The 16,410-nt window shown below is 39.4% G+C and overlaps 1 protein-coding gene across 1 annotated transcript in view; it reads right to left on the reverse strand.

The window, feature by feature from the left end:
* LOC101161187 (proprotein convertase subtilisin/kexin type 4-like) overlaps positions 1–16,410 on the reverse strand; it is a 234,265-nt gene that overhangs the window by 207,520 nt on the left and 10,335 nt on the right. The window contains exons 3-4 of the mRNA XM_020709885.2: positions 11,265–11,357; positions 2,902–2,983 (exon numbers count right to left, since the gene is read on the reverse strand). Of these exons, the coding sequence (XP_020565544.1) occupies positions 2,902–2,983; positions 11,265–11,357 (175 nt within the window). The remainder of the gene's footprint in view (positions 1–2,901; positions 2,984–11,264; positions 11,358–16,410) is intronic.

Genomic DNA, 16,410 nt, shown 5'->3' on the forward strand with positions numbered 1-16,410 from the left:
ACCCTTGTGCTATCTTAGATGACCCCACCCTTACATTGACGTGTTCTCCCTACCATGACAAAGGTGGATAAAGGTGGAAAGATTTCATGTAATCCATGGACACCAGTGAAGATCACAAATCATTGAAGAAAAAGGTTCAGAGCACTGTCTAGTGGGTCTAGATGACCCAACTCCCAACATTAAAGTGCCTAGGATAGCACAAGGGTTACAGAAGTCTTACACATATCAATCAACAACAGGTAAACTATTCAATTAAAAACTCATCCTGCTACAAGTTAACCTTAAAAATCTCTAAACTGAACGTAGCTGTTTGAAATAAAACAGTTCTGTGTTTGCACAGCTGAGCATGGCTAAATATAACACAAAAGATTCGTAGGAAGCACTTGGCATTTTAGAGTATTCCTAAAAGGGGTGTTTTTAGTCAAAACAGCTTTCTCAAGGCAAAAAGTACAATCATGCACTGGAACAATCGGAACTTGCATCAGTACTGTCTATAAAAAGATCAATGCTAAACTTAAACAGTGTAAGAAACTGTAAAAATGTGTGCATATATATTTAAACGGCTGTAAGAGGCACACTACAAATAAAAGGTGATGCTTTTCTCAAAGCCTTTGGAGTACAAATGAAAGCCTGGTTCCTCTGTGAAGGAACATAAATAAAGTTTTAACCTCAACTGTCAAAATCTATGGAACACTTTTGACTCAGTGGTTATAAAAGTCATGGTACAAAAAAATCTCATTAATTGTTGTTTCCTCTTATTTGTTCTTTTAATGTCCTAATTATAATTTTTATAAAGGAAGTTCTACTGACAGATCAAATGTTATTTTGGACCTAAATCTTACCTGCCAAAAGATCACATTTGATGACAAAACTTAACAGTCAAAACATTTAAAACTCATCAAAAACGTTTTTTTCATTTTTTCCAAAACGATGCAGTTAACAGATGGCTGAGTTGTTTAAAGCAGGAACATGATGGAATGTAACAAGTGTGTGGTTCCTCAAATCTGAAAATGACCATTTGTGAAAGAAGTGTTTGTTTCTATCATTGTTTAAATGTGTTTTTAATGTCAATTCAAGCTGTAGTTGGCCTTACAGACGGCCTATTTACCTTTTCAGCAACAGTTCTTCTGTTTTTTGCCCAATTTTTACCCAAAACTAGGATGAGGGGCTCCTTAAGGAAAGGTGCTGTTTGAACTGAAAACATGTCCAAAAGGTTTGTTATAAGACACCCCTGATAAACTTTTCAACTTTGTCTCTCTGCATGTAAGTTGTAACCTCCTTTATTCTCAGTAAAAGGGGCACGGAGCAGCAGTCCTATGAGAAAGAAAAGGGTGATGGTAGTCCTCCATCACACTCGTTTTTCTCCTTTATGCACAAGAAACTTTCCTTGTTGGTGTTTACACACTGCCACTGTATCTCACTGCTTTATTGTCTAGATGAATTTATCTGACAGTATTCTTTTGAAAGAGAAAAAGCTGTGATGTCCACCATCAAAGATGGAGAAGAAGAAAAATAGGTTTCATTTCAGAGGAGTTTTCCCTTCTGTGAATTTAATTTCATTTTCAACAGAGATTTGGGCTTCTTGGTGGCATAGTGGTTAATACTCGTGTCTTACATTAAGAAGAAGCTGCTTCAAATCCCAGCTGGGTCCTTTCTGCGTGAAGTTTGCATGTGCATGGAGCCACACAGGTTAATTGGCATCTCTAAATTGTCCCTAGGTGTGCACGTGAGTGTGAGTGTGTGGCCCTGCAACAGACTTTTAACCTGCTCATTGTGAACCCTGCCTTTGGCAACAGTAGCTGGATTGGCTCCAGCCAGCTCCAAAAAGGATTGTACAGGTAGGTTGGATGGACAAATACCTCAAAAAAACAAGAATATTCTGAAAATTATGCCCTCTTGTCCATATTCCTGCAGGCTGACATGTTTGGAGTCTTCAGAGTATATTTTAAACCTTTTGATCTCTAAAACGCTCATCATTCAAAGTTTAAGCAGAATGCCACTGGATCGGGTGAATGGGCCACCGCAGTGTAAGCAGGTGAAATCATTCATTTTCCATATCTGTTTGAAAATAACTTTGCAGAGAACTGCATTCAAACGTTTAAAGTCTTCATCTGTTTTATCTTATTAACCAAAACCCACACAACCTTACAAAAGTAATAAAGAATTAGAGGCCGTTCATGTTTCTATTAAGGGTTAAATAAGTTTAGGCACATTTAAAAAACATGACATGAATATAAAGTTTTGATTGACTGACTCTTTAACTTGTTGAATTTACTTAGCTAATTTTTGTAACTTTTTTGTTTTTATGCTCTCCATGTCTCTTTTACTGTCATACCTTTTTCTTCTTGCCTCACAAGACTCTGCATTTCTAGTACATAACGGTGCTGGAACATAATCAGAACCATTTTATTGTTTGATGATGAATTATTGATTTTCTTCATCATGAGCATTTCTGCAATCCTGTTGACTCTTTAAGTATTTGATTGAAACCACTTTATAATTGTGTTCAAATTGATATAAGGTACTAATCATAGCAGACTTCTCATTAAACCAATGAACATGAATAAATAGCATAAAGCCTTAGCTTCATAAGCTACATTGATAAACAATAAAAAAGATCTCATGAAGAGGTTAATCAGTTCCATTTTGGATAAAGAAATTAAAACAACAATTCTTACTATTTCTAGTTGTTAAAGTTTGTTTAACTAATGTCTTTTTTTCTGTTCAGAAGTTGCTTATTTAATAGTTTTTTCAAAAACCTCTAAATAAGATCAAGAAAAAGGACTCTGTGACAGTTTTCTGGAGCTTTAAACCACTGGAGGTCAGCAGAATCCAGTGATGCATTGGTATGAAATTCCTAATTAAATTCAGTGACGTTTGGAGAATCTGATGTAAACTTACTGTGTGCAGTCCTGAGCTTCAGTCCCCTCAGAAGATCCCTCTTTTCTCTGTAATGACAGTACTGCCTCTGAACCCAGTGAACCTAAAATACAAATACAATTAAGTACAACTTAAAATAGCAAAAAATAATCGTAATTTAGAAAGGCTTCACTTCTGCCCAACCACTTTAACCGTTTCTGTTTTGCTTTGAATGACTATCTGCAAGGACAAGAACCTGAAGCAGCAGGAGCAGTGCAAATAAAATGTAGTTTCTTCTTTTGTTTTATTCTATTTTGAGAGAGAAAAAAAAGGCCAGTGTGCAGGTAAAGCTGAAGAGGAAAGTAAAAGGTTTCCTGTTCACTGGACTAAAGAGCAGTCGTTTGCTCTCTCCTTGGTGCTGCCATTGTCCTGGGTTAAAGCTACAAAAGCACTCTCTCTGCCTCACCTACACCTCTGTCCTTCACACACCGCCTGCACACACACACACACACACCCTTTCATGGGCTGCTGCTTGAAGCTTTGATCTGATAGAGGCGGGTCCTTGGGAAGGTTGGTGCAGTAAATCAAACAACAGATCACACATACACACACGCATCCAGTGCATATCACTGTCAGGGCACTATTGTCCCCTCACACTTAAATTAGAGTGGAAGAGGTTGAGAATAAATACTATTGAGAGGCGGCTGTAGTCTTTTATGTCCTAAAAGCCTGCTCCTTTTATTCTCCCTTCATGTTCTTCAATTAGACTCAATTAACAAAAGCTGGGAGCTGGTCTTAACTACCAGCAGAGGACAGCTGTTACAGCTGGAATGCTGCAAACGTGATATTAAATAAAGATGACATGGAGACGATGTGGAGGGAGTACAGATCTGAAAATGGAAAAATTTGATTTCATTTCAAGGTGCCAATAAACTAAATGTATTTTGTTCTGTTTATTTTTTTTTTGTGTGTGTCACAAATGTATACCGGCAATATATCTAATTTTATGTGAGAGCATCTTATTGCAGAGTTTTATTTATCGCCAGCCATAAGTATGTTTGTGAAGAAGAAAAAAATTTCTTCTTTGTTGTTATTGTTTAATAAATAATTAAACTGCCAGCCTTTCAGGCACACTCCAGGAACCTTTTTAAAAAGTCAATTAATAAACTGTTGGAAAACCCTTTAATATTACACATATTATGATCAACTCTGTTGATAAATAAAATTATTCTAATTGTGACAAAGGTGCACAACCTTTAGACAGGCTGTATTTTTTACTTTTGACAAGTCAAATATCTATATTTTTAAAGCTTTGTGTAATAAATTCCCAGGCCTGAACATTTCAACTTTTGAATCCTTTAAAGTTCGACTCCAATCATCTTTTGATCTTTTGTAAGTGTATATGTTCCCAGTGGTCTTTTAATTACGATTATGCCATTTTTTACGCAACATTTTAAAAAACTGTGTCGTTTTCTAGAAAGTATTTTTGCTAAGCAGCTGGAGTTAATTAGAAATTCCCCTCTGAGTTGTAAGCCCGTCCTCATTTCCCATTGTTCTTTTGTTTACCTGCTCTCCCGCTAGCTTACAGCCCCTCACAACATCAACCTCACATTACAAGTGGAACAAAAATGGCAAGCAATATTGGAGCTTTCCAGCCGTACAGTTTTGAGTCAGATTCCAGCTCAAACAAGAAAAACCGAAGACGTTCTATATCACAGCTGCTATCTTTTCCAAACAGCATTTTTTTGTTTGCTAAGCAGAAATTAAATTTTAAGCTAAATTTTAAGCTTAACATTTTTTTATCAATTTTTTTCAGTCATTTTAGCAGGCATAGATCTTTACATAGTCTACAAGTCAGTGTTTGTGTGCGCATGTGTAGATGTGTGCCCTGACTACCTTGTTAAAGTCCTCGAGCCCCTCCTTAACAGGAGCAGCTAGAACACGATGATCAATACACATGATAGGAAGCTAATCACTCTCTGTCAAACCAGACCCTGCCAGCTACTAATGGCACATGCTCAACAGGGATGTTTGTGTGGCTGTGTGTGAGCTGGCCGTAATGGCAGATTGAGTTCTCTTTAGGGGGGTGTTGCTCAAGGTTGGACTCAGGGGACAAGGTGCAATTGACCACACTATCCATGACACTGACCCCTGCACATTCTGCGCATTCATCATCTGACTGTTACACACGGGCAGCACCCTCCACACACGTCACACACAGTAGAACACAGAAAACAGCTAATATGCCACAACAACAGCAACCAAGACACAATGCAGTAAAAGCCTGTTCCTGCAATTTCTGTATTAAATACAAAGGACATCTCTTCCTTCAGAATACAAAACCAGCTTAAGAGAGTCGGGAGATTTGCAATAGTAAGGAAAAGACAAAGAACAGGTGTGCTTTGAAAAATATGGCTAAACACTACCTGACCAAATGCCAGAGGTAAAACTGACAGAAGCACAATGTAAAAATGTGGAGAGAGCTGGAAAAAAGTAATATTGCACATGTGTTAAAAGCCATTGATGAATGTTTGGTGTGTGTGCGAAGATGGCCATGCAGAGCTGCAATAGATGAATGCTGCTGAAAAAAAGAGTGTTTGCGTGTGAGTCTTTTTGTGCGTTCACGTGACACTCTGGTGTAGCCACACAAATGAATGAGCGGATGCCAGGCAGCTGCAGAGGTGCGATAGCTGAGTGGAGCTCCACAGATATCGGCGCTGACATTTTGGGCTTCAATTCCCACCCCCGGCCCCACGGGAAAGGGAAGCCAATGGCAATGGTAGTGGCCACCCCACCAAAAGCACATCCACCCTCTGCCCCCTGGCTGTCAATCAAATCACTGTGTGTCGTGGTGCTTTGTTGGACCCTTCTCGGTCCTGGCCCTGGCTGGACCCTTTATGCAGACGTGACTGCAGCACATGATCCAACCAGACTGTGCACGCCACTGATTTGTATCTGTTCCTCAAAACTCCCACCTGTCCTTCCATTCTGTCTCTTCATTCAGCATCTCATCTGCCCATCTGAAAACCTTAACCACAAGAGAGAATGTAGAGAAAAAAGTCCTGATGTCTATGAGTGTGACAGCTAGCTAAAAAAAACAAAAACAGAGAAAAAAGGTGTGAGGAAGAGGGCCGGCTGGATGAAAATAGAAAATACTGAAACAGATAACAAGCAGATACACTCCGGCCCCCCCCTCGCCTTCTTTTAGGGCACCTTTTGGCCTTCTCTCCCTCCTATGCCTCACCCTCCCCATCCACCCGCAGGCCCTCTGGTGTGTTGCTCACTCCATTGTGTCAGCCTTCAGAAGTGCTCAGTTTGAGTGGCAGGCCGTCACAGATCAGTTCCCAGCTAAAGCGGCCCGGCAGGCCAGGGTGACGGGCCAGGAAGGGATCTAAGTGGGGTTTATCAGCGCTTCTTAACGCCTCTCTGGCTCCCTGACACAAAAGAGAGGGGGTATTAAACATCTAAAGCAAACCAAAAGGCGTGAAAGCTCCTTATAGGGCCGCAGGATTGCAGATGTGACTGGAGTCTTAAAGCAAAAGAGAAAAAGGGTGTAAAATGAAAAAAAAAAAAAAAAGAAAACACACAAACAACTCAACACTGAAGGAAGAACAGAGGGTAAAGTCATTTCTTCTGTATTGAAGAGAAGGTAAACTAGAGAAAAAAAACGTTTTCAAGCTTCCCACCTTTAGCATAATGACTGCTGTTAACAATCTCATCTACGAAGCAGATGCTGCAGATGAGCGATAAGATTTCACACGCCAGACAATGTGGAGAAAATTTATATTTTACAAGAGAAGAAAACAATATTTCTCACTTCTATTGAGTTAGAGAGGATAGCTCCTATGTCAAGATCCAAAGAATCACACAGTTTTGTAGCTTTGAGGAAGATTTGATGAAGATGATGAGTTGTGCAGAAGAATGAAAAGACGCATTCCTGTTTTTGAGGTAGTGAGTGGGAAGGCATGTCCACACATTCACAAAGTAAACAAAAATGGCAGAGAAACTCTAATTAGGAGACAGAACAGTGGATAATTCCAGTTACTGCAGTCACGTTCAGCGTTTTAGTTTACTGTCAAACTGTCACGGAAGACGTGTCATTAACGAAGACAGCAATTTTACTGAGAATAATCCTGTGAGGCGCATCTGCTTTTATAGATGAATAGGATTAAACACATGAATATCCTTAATGCACTGGATGATTTAGGTATGAAAGTCAAACTCAGCTCTATAAACCACAAACATTCACCAGCAATTTAGTAAAATAACACATTTTATAAATACAGTGCCATGTAAAACAGATGTGAAACCGATCTTTTTATCAGGATAGATTTAATAAACATCACAAAGAGCAAGGTCGCTCCAACATTCTGTTTCTGAATTTAAGATAATCCTAGAAATACCACAGGTAGCAATTCCTTAAGTGACTACAAGGATCTCGTTTTTCCATTGATTCCCATGTAAAAAAGTCATACTTTAAAGTCCCATTCCGAAACTCTTTTTGATCTATAGTGAAAGCGATTCCAGTGATCTTTTATTTATTATTTTGCCGTTTTTAGCCAAACTCAAAAAGCGTGTCGTTCTCTAGCACATAGTTTCTGCAGAACAGCAGAAACTTCACCTCGGAGTTGTGGGTGGGACTGTAGGCGCGGAGAAAGACCGTCTCCACTTCCCATCATCCATCTGTTTACGTGTTCTCCCGCTAGCTTGCACCCCCTCACAATCCCAGCCTAACATCACAGGTGCAACAAAAATGGAGAACAATATTGGAGCTATCCAGACGTACAGTTTCGATCCAGAAAACAAAGACGTACGTGGATTTATTTGTTTTCTAGTGGATGGATCTGAATGAAGCGTAGCTTGTGGCCCACCCATTGTCACTTCTGCATCGCAACTATAAACATTTTCAAACTGGATTTTTTTCATCTGCTCCTGATTCACAACGATTTGAATATACAAATACTCAGAAATGCAATTTTAAGTTCAGCTTTCTTTATGCTACAACAACAGGTTAAAACACAATATTGTGGGTCTTTACACTTAAAATTACATATATACAGTTTTGTGTTTTTAAGACATCAACGAGTTATAGAAAGATTGTGTTCTTTATTGGCAGGTGGGTGGACTCAACAAAATTCTCCCCTTAATTTGTCCACTTAAAATAACCTGCTATTCGCTCCAGTGGCTGCATCAATAAGTTGCATCTGCGCCTTTGATTAACTACACACACTTCAAGAACGAAAAAACAGATCTGATCACAGGGTGGGTTCATGTTGCAGGGAGACACTTGATTCATGTGTGTATGGGAAGAAAAAACACCAGCAGGGGCCAGTGTGTGCGTGTCAGGTGCCGGTAGGGGGTTAGTACCTGAAACATTTAGGAAAAGGTCAATGCAGAGCTCAGTCGCAGACATGTTTGTGTGTTTTAGAAGGAAACTAGAGCTTTGAGAGTGAAGACAGTTCGATGAGATTCAGCAAGTGGACAAGTGAATGAGAGAATTGGAAGAAAAGAAAAGAACAAAGTTGATGTGATAACTGCTAATCTCATCTCAGGTTAGCCATGTAAATTACTGGTTCCCCTGAGTATTTAACCATATTTAATATTCATTGTTGCTTTTCTATAATTGTTAATTAAATCATTAGCAATTGATTAATCAACCGCAGAATCTTTCCTTGCTTAAGGAGGCCTGCATCAGTCAGGATTATGAGAAAGAAGGTAAGCTCCTCTTCTGAGAAACCATGCGAACTGTGTGTCTCCATGTGTGTGCATGTGTGTGCTTGCGTGCATGCGTGTGTGTATGTTTGTGGTGTGTGCGCATGTTTGTGGATTTAAGATATGTGCTGGCAATAAGAATGTGTGGTAAAAATCTGAAAAAGTAGAGCCACTTCAACTCAACCATGTCTTAATTTCTGCCACAGACGATGGGAACTACAAAGATGTTCACTCCAAACTGTTTCCTTCCAGGAAATGTCTTTATGGAAGTAGATCCGAAAAAGTTATTAATGATCCACTACCATCGTTTAGATTTTATTTACAGAATCAGAACAGAGTGGCATGGTGTCCAGTTGTTTTTTTCACAAGAAGTTTAAAACAATAATTGCAGTTTAACGCAACAGAACAATGCTAGCTACTTGTGTATGAAGGTAAGAAAAGAGTAATTGAACAAGGAAGATATTACTTAATGTAATATGGATTGTGTGTAGACTGTAAACAAACTGAACAGTTGTCAGAGAATCGGATCTCTGATTAGGATCTTATTTGAACCTCAGCTCATAAACAGACGCATATTATTGTACACAACCACAACAACATGGGGGAGGGGGTGCAAGCAAAGAGCCAACATGTCAATCTATCAAACACCATGTAAAACCTGTGTGCATTGTGTGTGCATGCATGTGTGTGTGTGTTATATGGTCATACTAAAGGATCTCTAAATCCAAGCTGCATGCAGTTCAGCTTCCCAACATTTCACTTGATCGTTTTTGGATTCTTCATTGGGTTAATGGTTAAGCCTTATAAAACTGAGCATGAAACCCGTTTAAATATTACATTTTTATACATCAACAGTGTAAAAAGTTTTTACCCTTTTATGTTTTTCTTGACGGAAATATCAAGTCAGTGAAAGGTTTTATAGAAAGCGAGTTCCAGTGAGAAGGGAAGCCAGATTTCTCTGAAAAACCAGAAGAGGAGCGCATCGCAAGCACATTCAGTAACATGTCGCTCCTGGGTAGTGTCTGGGACACTGCAGGGTGCAGTAAGTGGGACCACTTTGACTTTGATTTGTTTTTGAAGCTGTTCTGCTTCCCAGATGCCTGATTAAACTGAAATTCTGAGTGTACTACTTTTCCTGCTATTCCTTTTTGGATTTAAATTAAAGAAGAAAAGCGTCAGTTTGTGGTTAGTGTCTTTCATTTTGGTTACAAACCTAGCTTGGACTTTTTATTTGAACTTTGCACGATTTGCAAGTAGAAGCCTCTCCACACAGACTAAAAGAAATCAATGACTGCTAAAGATCTGACAATAAATGACAATAATGAGATGTTCCCTGCCTGCTGCGATTTGACAACAGCTGACTCTAAGAGGAAATTCACACAGAAACAACATAAATGAAATGCGGTTATGTTAAATCTACAGTGTGTAAGTTTGGAAAATACTTTCCATTATTTTCCTAGTGTAGTGTTCGGTTGTAATGGATGTTGTCTCTGTGCTCACTTTAGATTCGTGTTGACGTGTCTCTGCAGAGTTTCTTCTTTGCTAATCCAGCTTTTTGATCCTGACTGCTTTTACACTAAAATAATAAGTATTTTCGCTTTTTTGTTTTTAAAACAGATTCAATTTGCTATAGAAAATGCTTTAAATCATAAAGGAGGTTTTTCACTAAAATTTAGAACGAAAATTGAGCAAACGGTGAACAAAAAAGAGGGAAGAGGTGCTGGTAGAAAGAACAAATGTCTTTATATGCAAATTCTCAATCTCCAAGAGCATTATTCCACTAAATATATGACTCATTACAAAATGTGGGACGTTTCAGAGGTGTAAATTAAATTTCTAGTAAAGTTCTGAAAGTATAAAAGTAATTAAAGCTACTGTTTAATGAAATCATGAACCATTCATGGAGTCACTGGAGACTATACCTAAATTACCTCAATTAATCAAATGCACATGAATAAGTTTGAGGAGAACACAAAATCAGAAAGTTAGAAAAAATGTAACACGTGCTTTAATCTTGGTATTAACGACATATTCTGGGCTTCTCCATGTCTTCTCTGTGAGTGAAGGGAAAGGCTATGTGACTCATGAGGAGGCTTTCAGAGGGCTAAAAAGTCCAGCGTACCCCACACTAGTGATGGGGCTGAAGCCTCATCCCACCTCTTTCAACCCCAGTCCTGGTGGGATGTCTCTTTATGGGACTGTTGCCCTGGCAACTGCCTTGTGAACTCAAAGGGTGATGCAGAATGGTTTGTTGAAGGTGGCAGCGTAGAAAGCAGACTAACAAGACAGTGTTTGGAACAGGCACATAAATGACAACTTTTAACCATGACTCGCCACACGGTACTTTTTTTTTTTTGCATCCTTCTCACTAATCAACACTAAACCTGATTAAAACAGCAACATCAACCAAATGAACCGGCATTTGCATACACACGCTGGGTAAAATCAGAACTGATGCCAGAGTGTGAATTCCCCATGACACGGCCACGTTAAAATGTATCAAGCAGTCATGCCTAAGTAGCTGAACACTCTGATTTGCCTTAGTTACAAATCTATTTCCCGCTGTGTTACACAGACAGGCCAAGTCTGGGACTCACCCCCACCCCCCACCCCCCAGATATTCACGTTTGGAAGATTATTTCAAGTTTAAGAAAGCCTTTACTCTAATTATTGGGCCAGTTCAAAACACTTACCCCCACTGCAGAAGCAAGTCCATCCTCAAAGCAGGTTCTGTTTGAGCGCCCCCTGCTGTCTTTCAGGGTGTAAAGACCTTTGAGGCTGCCAACCTGCCAACATGGAAACAGAAAAAGATGTCAGGTTCCAAAGCTGTCAGGACAAAAAGAGTTGCAGGACACATGACTAGAGGCAACATCTGCTTTTTTCTGACTGCCTTTTGTTTAATGACTTTATGACCTCTAATCTTCAGGTCATTTTTAAAAAATGGGTGGGAAAAATCAGACATTTGTATTCATCGATACAGTGAGAGGGTTAAAACACATAACATCTCCTGCTTTAATCACCCACATGACCCTTTGGACTATCCGATTTGATCGTGTCCCCCACGGCCATCTGTCTTGTGTGGGTTTTTCTGAGAGAGGTGGGATGAAATCAAATAGCACAGAGTTTATCTAACCTTATCCGAGGCTTTTCATTTCCAAGCCCTATAAACTCAATCGCATTGAACGCCTGGGAGAGTTAGAACTAACTAAGTGAAATCTACTCTGCAGCAATTGTGTGCCAGGAGCATGTTGTGTGTCTGTGTGTGTCTTACTGATTCTATCTTCCTTCACTTTCATTCTCTCTATTCTCTGTCCCTGAGGTGCATCAGGGCTGAGACCGCCGAGTAAATTGTCCCAAATTGAGTTCCTTCTTGCCAGCAGATACAGGCCACATCCCGACCATTTAGAGTGTGGCAAGGGGGGGGGGGGGTGAAAACAATCACAGCACTTGCTTGAAAAATTTCCCTCTAATTTCTTTCCTTGGCTTTTTCTCTTTTCACCCTTCCTGTGTCTGCTTCTTTTGCTCCTTTCCAGAGCTGATTTCCCTGTTGCCTTTCTTTCTTTCTTTCTTTCTTTTTCTCCAGGCACATTATTCTTCTGCCTCTCCATCTTTATGTCACCCTCTCTGTTTCTTTCCTTGTCTTTGTCTGCGGCTGTAAATGTACATCCATCTCTCCCTGCTCAGCTTGGCTTTTGCTTTCCTTTGATGATCCGCTCCTCCATGGCTCGCTCTTCTCTCTCCATCCTTTCTCCCTCATCTCCTTTACCTTTTTTTCCCTCCCAACATTAATTCCCTTTCTTCACTCCACCCCTTTCCCGCCGTAGTTCCTTTGCTCTCTCTCATCCCTCCTTCCATGGCTGGCTGTACCCGATGACATAGTACCCATCAGTGCAGACATCCTGGGTGGAGGAGTCTGGCTCTGACAATAATCACACACCAAGTTTATAACACCGGCAGCCCAGCTGAGCTGAGCTGAGCTGAACTGAGCACACCCGGCTCCCCTGGCACCAGCACACTCCATTTAACTCAGCAGGGGGCAGCAGGCTGGCTGGGGAGGGAATGAAGCAGAAGGCAGAGATGGGATGTCTGTGTGTTTTTAGAGGAGTAGGGGTTTTTAGGAGGTCATATAGAAGCAAAGACTGCAAAGGCAGAACAGAAAAGAAAGGACACCTGAAACGGGAAGCAGGAATGTTAGTGAAGAACGGTTTTGGAAAAACTAAGATTGAGTTTTGAAATTTGAAAAATATATTTTTCTTTGGTTTTAACATCATGACATTGATCCCTTAACTACCTCTCAGTTTTTAATACTCATTAATTTAGCGACAGCAAGGTGGCAAAAATATCAAAATGCCTTCTTTTTTTAACAGCTCACACTTATCTAAAACTGCACTGTTGATGTAATCTGTTTTTGTTCCATCACAATGCTCTGATGGAAAGAAAAAACTTTAAATCAACAGCGTAAGGACTGTTGGTCTCTAGAGAGAGCCTTACTCACTGAAAACCAGATATTCTATCACAAGAACCAAGATTCCAACTCAAAAAGCAGGTAAAAGTTCAGATAACTTTATGTATGACCTCTTAAAAATTGCACAGTTTTATTTAAACCTTAACTTTGAACACTTAGTTAGCAGGACCTGTTTTCATCTGCTCGTCCATGCAAAGCAGGGGTGGATGCACAGGTATGGATGTGCACAGAAAGTCTGCAGTCTCTTTGATGTTTTCACAGACTCTCAGTACAGTTTTTTACAAAATTGTACAAACAGAACTAACTGAAATTTCTGAATGGAATTCTTCATGGTTCTGATCTTATGAACTAATTTTACTGCAGTTTCTTTTTAGCAGCAATCCATTGTGATCTTAGTTCCATAGACAGAGTTGAGACAAAGATAAATCTGTGGAATCAAAGTAAAGTTTTGTTCTGTTAAGTCTATGGCTTGGGGTACTTGCAGATAGATGCATTTTTATTGTATAATATGTTGTCTGGTTTTAGGTGTCATGTTGGACTGGAATCTAATAAGCTATGTTCTGCAAAATGGTGAAAATAAATCAGGCAGTCAAAAAGTTTGAGCAAAACTTCTTCTTTTTAATGTAAGCATTGATGCTTACATCAATGAATTGATTAATACTTTTTGTTCAGAATTAAACAAAACAACCGTGTTTGAATGTGTTGCTGATGAGCCTCAAAAGGGTCAACTTTAACATTGATTGACTAACACACACACACACAAGACATCCACACAACGAGACAGCATAACCATAAATAAGAATCAGAGTCATTTCAAGTCAGCTACAAACAAACACAAACACACCTCCACACACACAAACATTCCTGTGCAGAGCCAGTGCAGGTTCACAGCAAAACAATATGAGGCCAATCAGGGGACCATTGGAATGGCTCTCCCTCTGCTAATGAAGGCACTTTGAAAAGGTAATCTAATTCACCAGCAGCAATTAAGGTTGGGAGCGCCTTGTCACTATCAATTATCCGCTCCTTCACTCATGTTCTCCTGTGTCGACGCCGAGCCTGCCTGACACACAGCTCTGTTGGACAAATCAAGCTGATCCACTAGCCGGTCACTGAGAACACTAATCATGAGCGCGTTCAAAGGCAGCCTCACACACTCCCTCACACGCAGCGATGCTGCATGCCTAAATAACTGCACAGTGAACTAAGTAAGCTTGGCTTAAATTAGGTGTTCCTTGCAGACTGGATCTTACAGGTTGCTCCTGCAGGAAGGCTGATGCTAATAAATATTATTTCAGTTTTTAAACCAACATTGGATTTCATGCACATATTTTAAACTGCTAACCAGTACAAGTCTTAGTGATGTAAAACACAACATTTGTGTGATTATCATCCCTCTGTTTGTTTCCAAATGTTTATTTGTTGCACTTTTTGTGGTTTACTCAATTATTTAAGGTCTATGTTGCAATTTCTGGTCAGATGTGATGCATATAGATTTTTTAACAATGTGGTACTTCAACCTGCAAAGACTTTAATAAAGCTTTGAAAAATATGGCAGCACAAATGAAACAGAGAATGTCTCCTGGATAACTCAGCATGGCAGTGCTGCTGCTCCCCAAAGGTTAATCCTCAGATGGAAAATATCCAGATTATATGGTGCTGTATATAATATGGTGCAGTTTACAATAATTTATTTTAAAACAAAATAACTAAATCAAGTCGCCTTTGATTTTTGTAGTCTTAGCTTTTTCATGAAATTAGTAAATTATAACAATTATTGAGATTATTTTTTGTATTTTTGTAAATCAGTTTTAGACTAAAAACAAATTTAATTGATTTTTTTAAAGGTGAAACACCTGAGAAATAAAAACAATGAGTGCTTTTTAAAAACCTATCTGACTGTCTCCTGAAATCTAATGAAAATCATAAATTTCCCGCAAAACCATTTAAACCTCAGAAACCCTTGAAGGGAATCTTTGTTGGAAAAAAAAATCAAAAGGTAAAATTACATCAGTGGATAACCTCCTGCAACAAGAGTATTTATCCCTCACAGTACTTTCAGGAGGTGCTTAATGGCTAAATAGATGAAAGAGGAGTCATTTTCACTGAGGAGACCACACTATGCTTCTCAGCTGAGCTCAGCTAAGGTCTTTTTCAGCTCATTGCTTTGATTTCAGGAGCAGCAGCTTCCCTGCTTTGGTTCAGTCAGAATCCTCAAAGCAATCAGCAGGCAGTTGTTTTCTGTGAGGATGTGCCTGTCCAGAGGAACAGGTAACAGGCAGTGAGCAGAGAACTCAGTAGAGAGAAAGAAGTAAAAAATATCACTGAAATGGACAAAAAGACTAGAGATGCTGAGTTACTCTATCCCTGACCTGGACTATCCTCAAGCATTAACAATCAGTTCATATCAATTCTTTTGTCTCTGTCAGGTTCAGTCTGGCAATAATATAACAGGTTTCAATCAGTTTGGGTTTTGCATAGATGCATTTTCAAGCCAAATTTCCAGAAAATTAGAACCATTTCTTTAAAAATATTAACCTACTATTAGATCACAAACACTATTTACAAAAGTGTTCACTCAGCCATTCAAGTGATCAGAATCAGGTGTCCCAATCACTGGGTCACTGGGCTATATGTGTATAAAATCAAGTACTTAGTGAAAGGAATTCTGAATGCTTTTAGACAATTCCATGCTCCCAACCTTGAGGAAACAGTTTGAAGTGGGCCCCTGCCTCTTCCAACATGATGGTGCACCAGAGCATAAAGCCAGGTCCATACAGACATGGATGACAGAGTCTGGTGTGGATGAACTTGACTGGCCTGCACAGTCCTGACCTGAACCCCATAGAAAACCTTTGGGATGAATTAGAGCAGAGACTGAGAGTCAGGCCTTCTCCACCAACACCAGTGTGTGACCTCACCAGTGACCTTCTGGAAGAATGATCAAACATTCCTAGAAACACACTCCTCAACATTGTGGACAGCCTTCCCAGAAAAGGACCGGTATCATATTGAACTCTATGGATTAATGAGATGGTACTTTGCTTCATATGTGAGCCAAGGCAGGTGAGCCAATACCTTTTGTAAAATAGGGTAGGTTAATATAAGATTTGTTGATACAATATAAAATAGCAAAATAAACATTTTTGCTATTTTATAAGAAGAGTTTGTTTAAATTTATTTTCAACAACATGTCCCAAAATATTTCTTATTTATTGACAAGACAAATGTTCTCTATTGGTGAAAGATCTGGACTGCTGTGAGGCCAGTTCAGCTATGGCTCTTTTACACAATGAAGCCTGGCTGTTCTAACAGCTGCAGTCTGTTTTTGTTAAAGCTTTCCCTTAAATACATGGGCCTATCTTACCCTAAAC

The sequence above is a fragment of the Oryzias latipes genome, chromosome 16 (assembly GCF_002234675.1).
Source record: "Oryzias latipes chromosome 16, ASM223467v1".
NCBI classification, from domain to species: Eukaryota; Metazoa; Chordata; class Actinopteri; order Beloniformes; family Adrianichthyidae; genus Oryzias; species Oryzias latipes.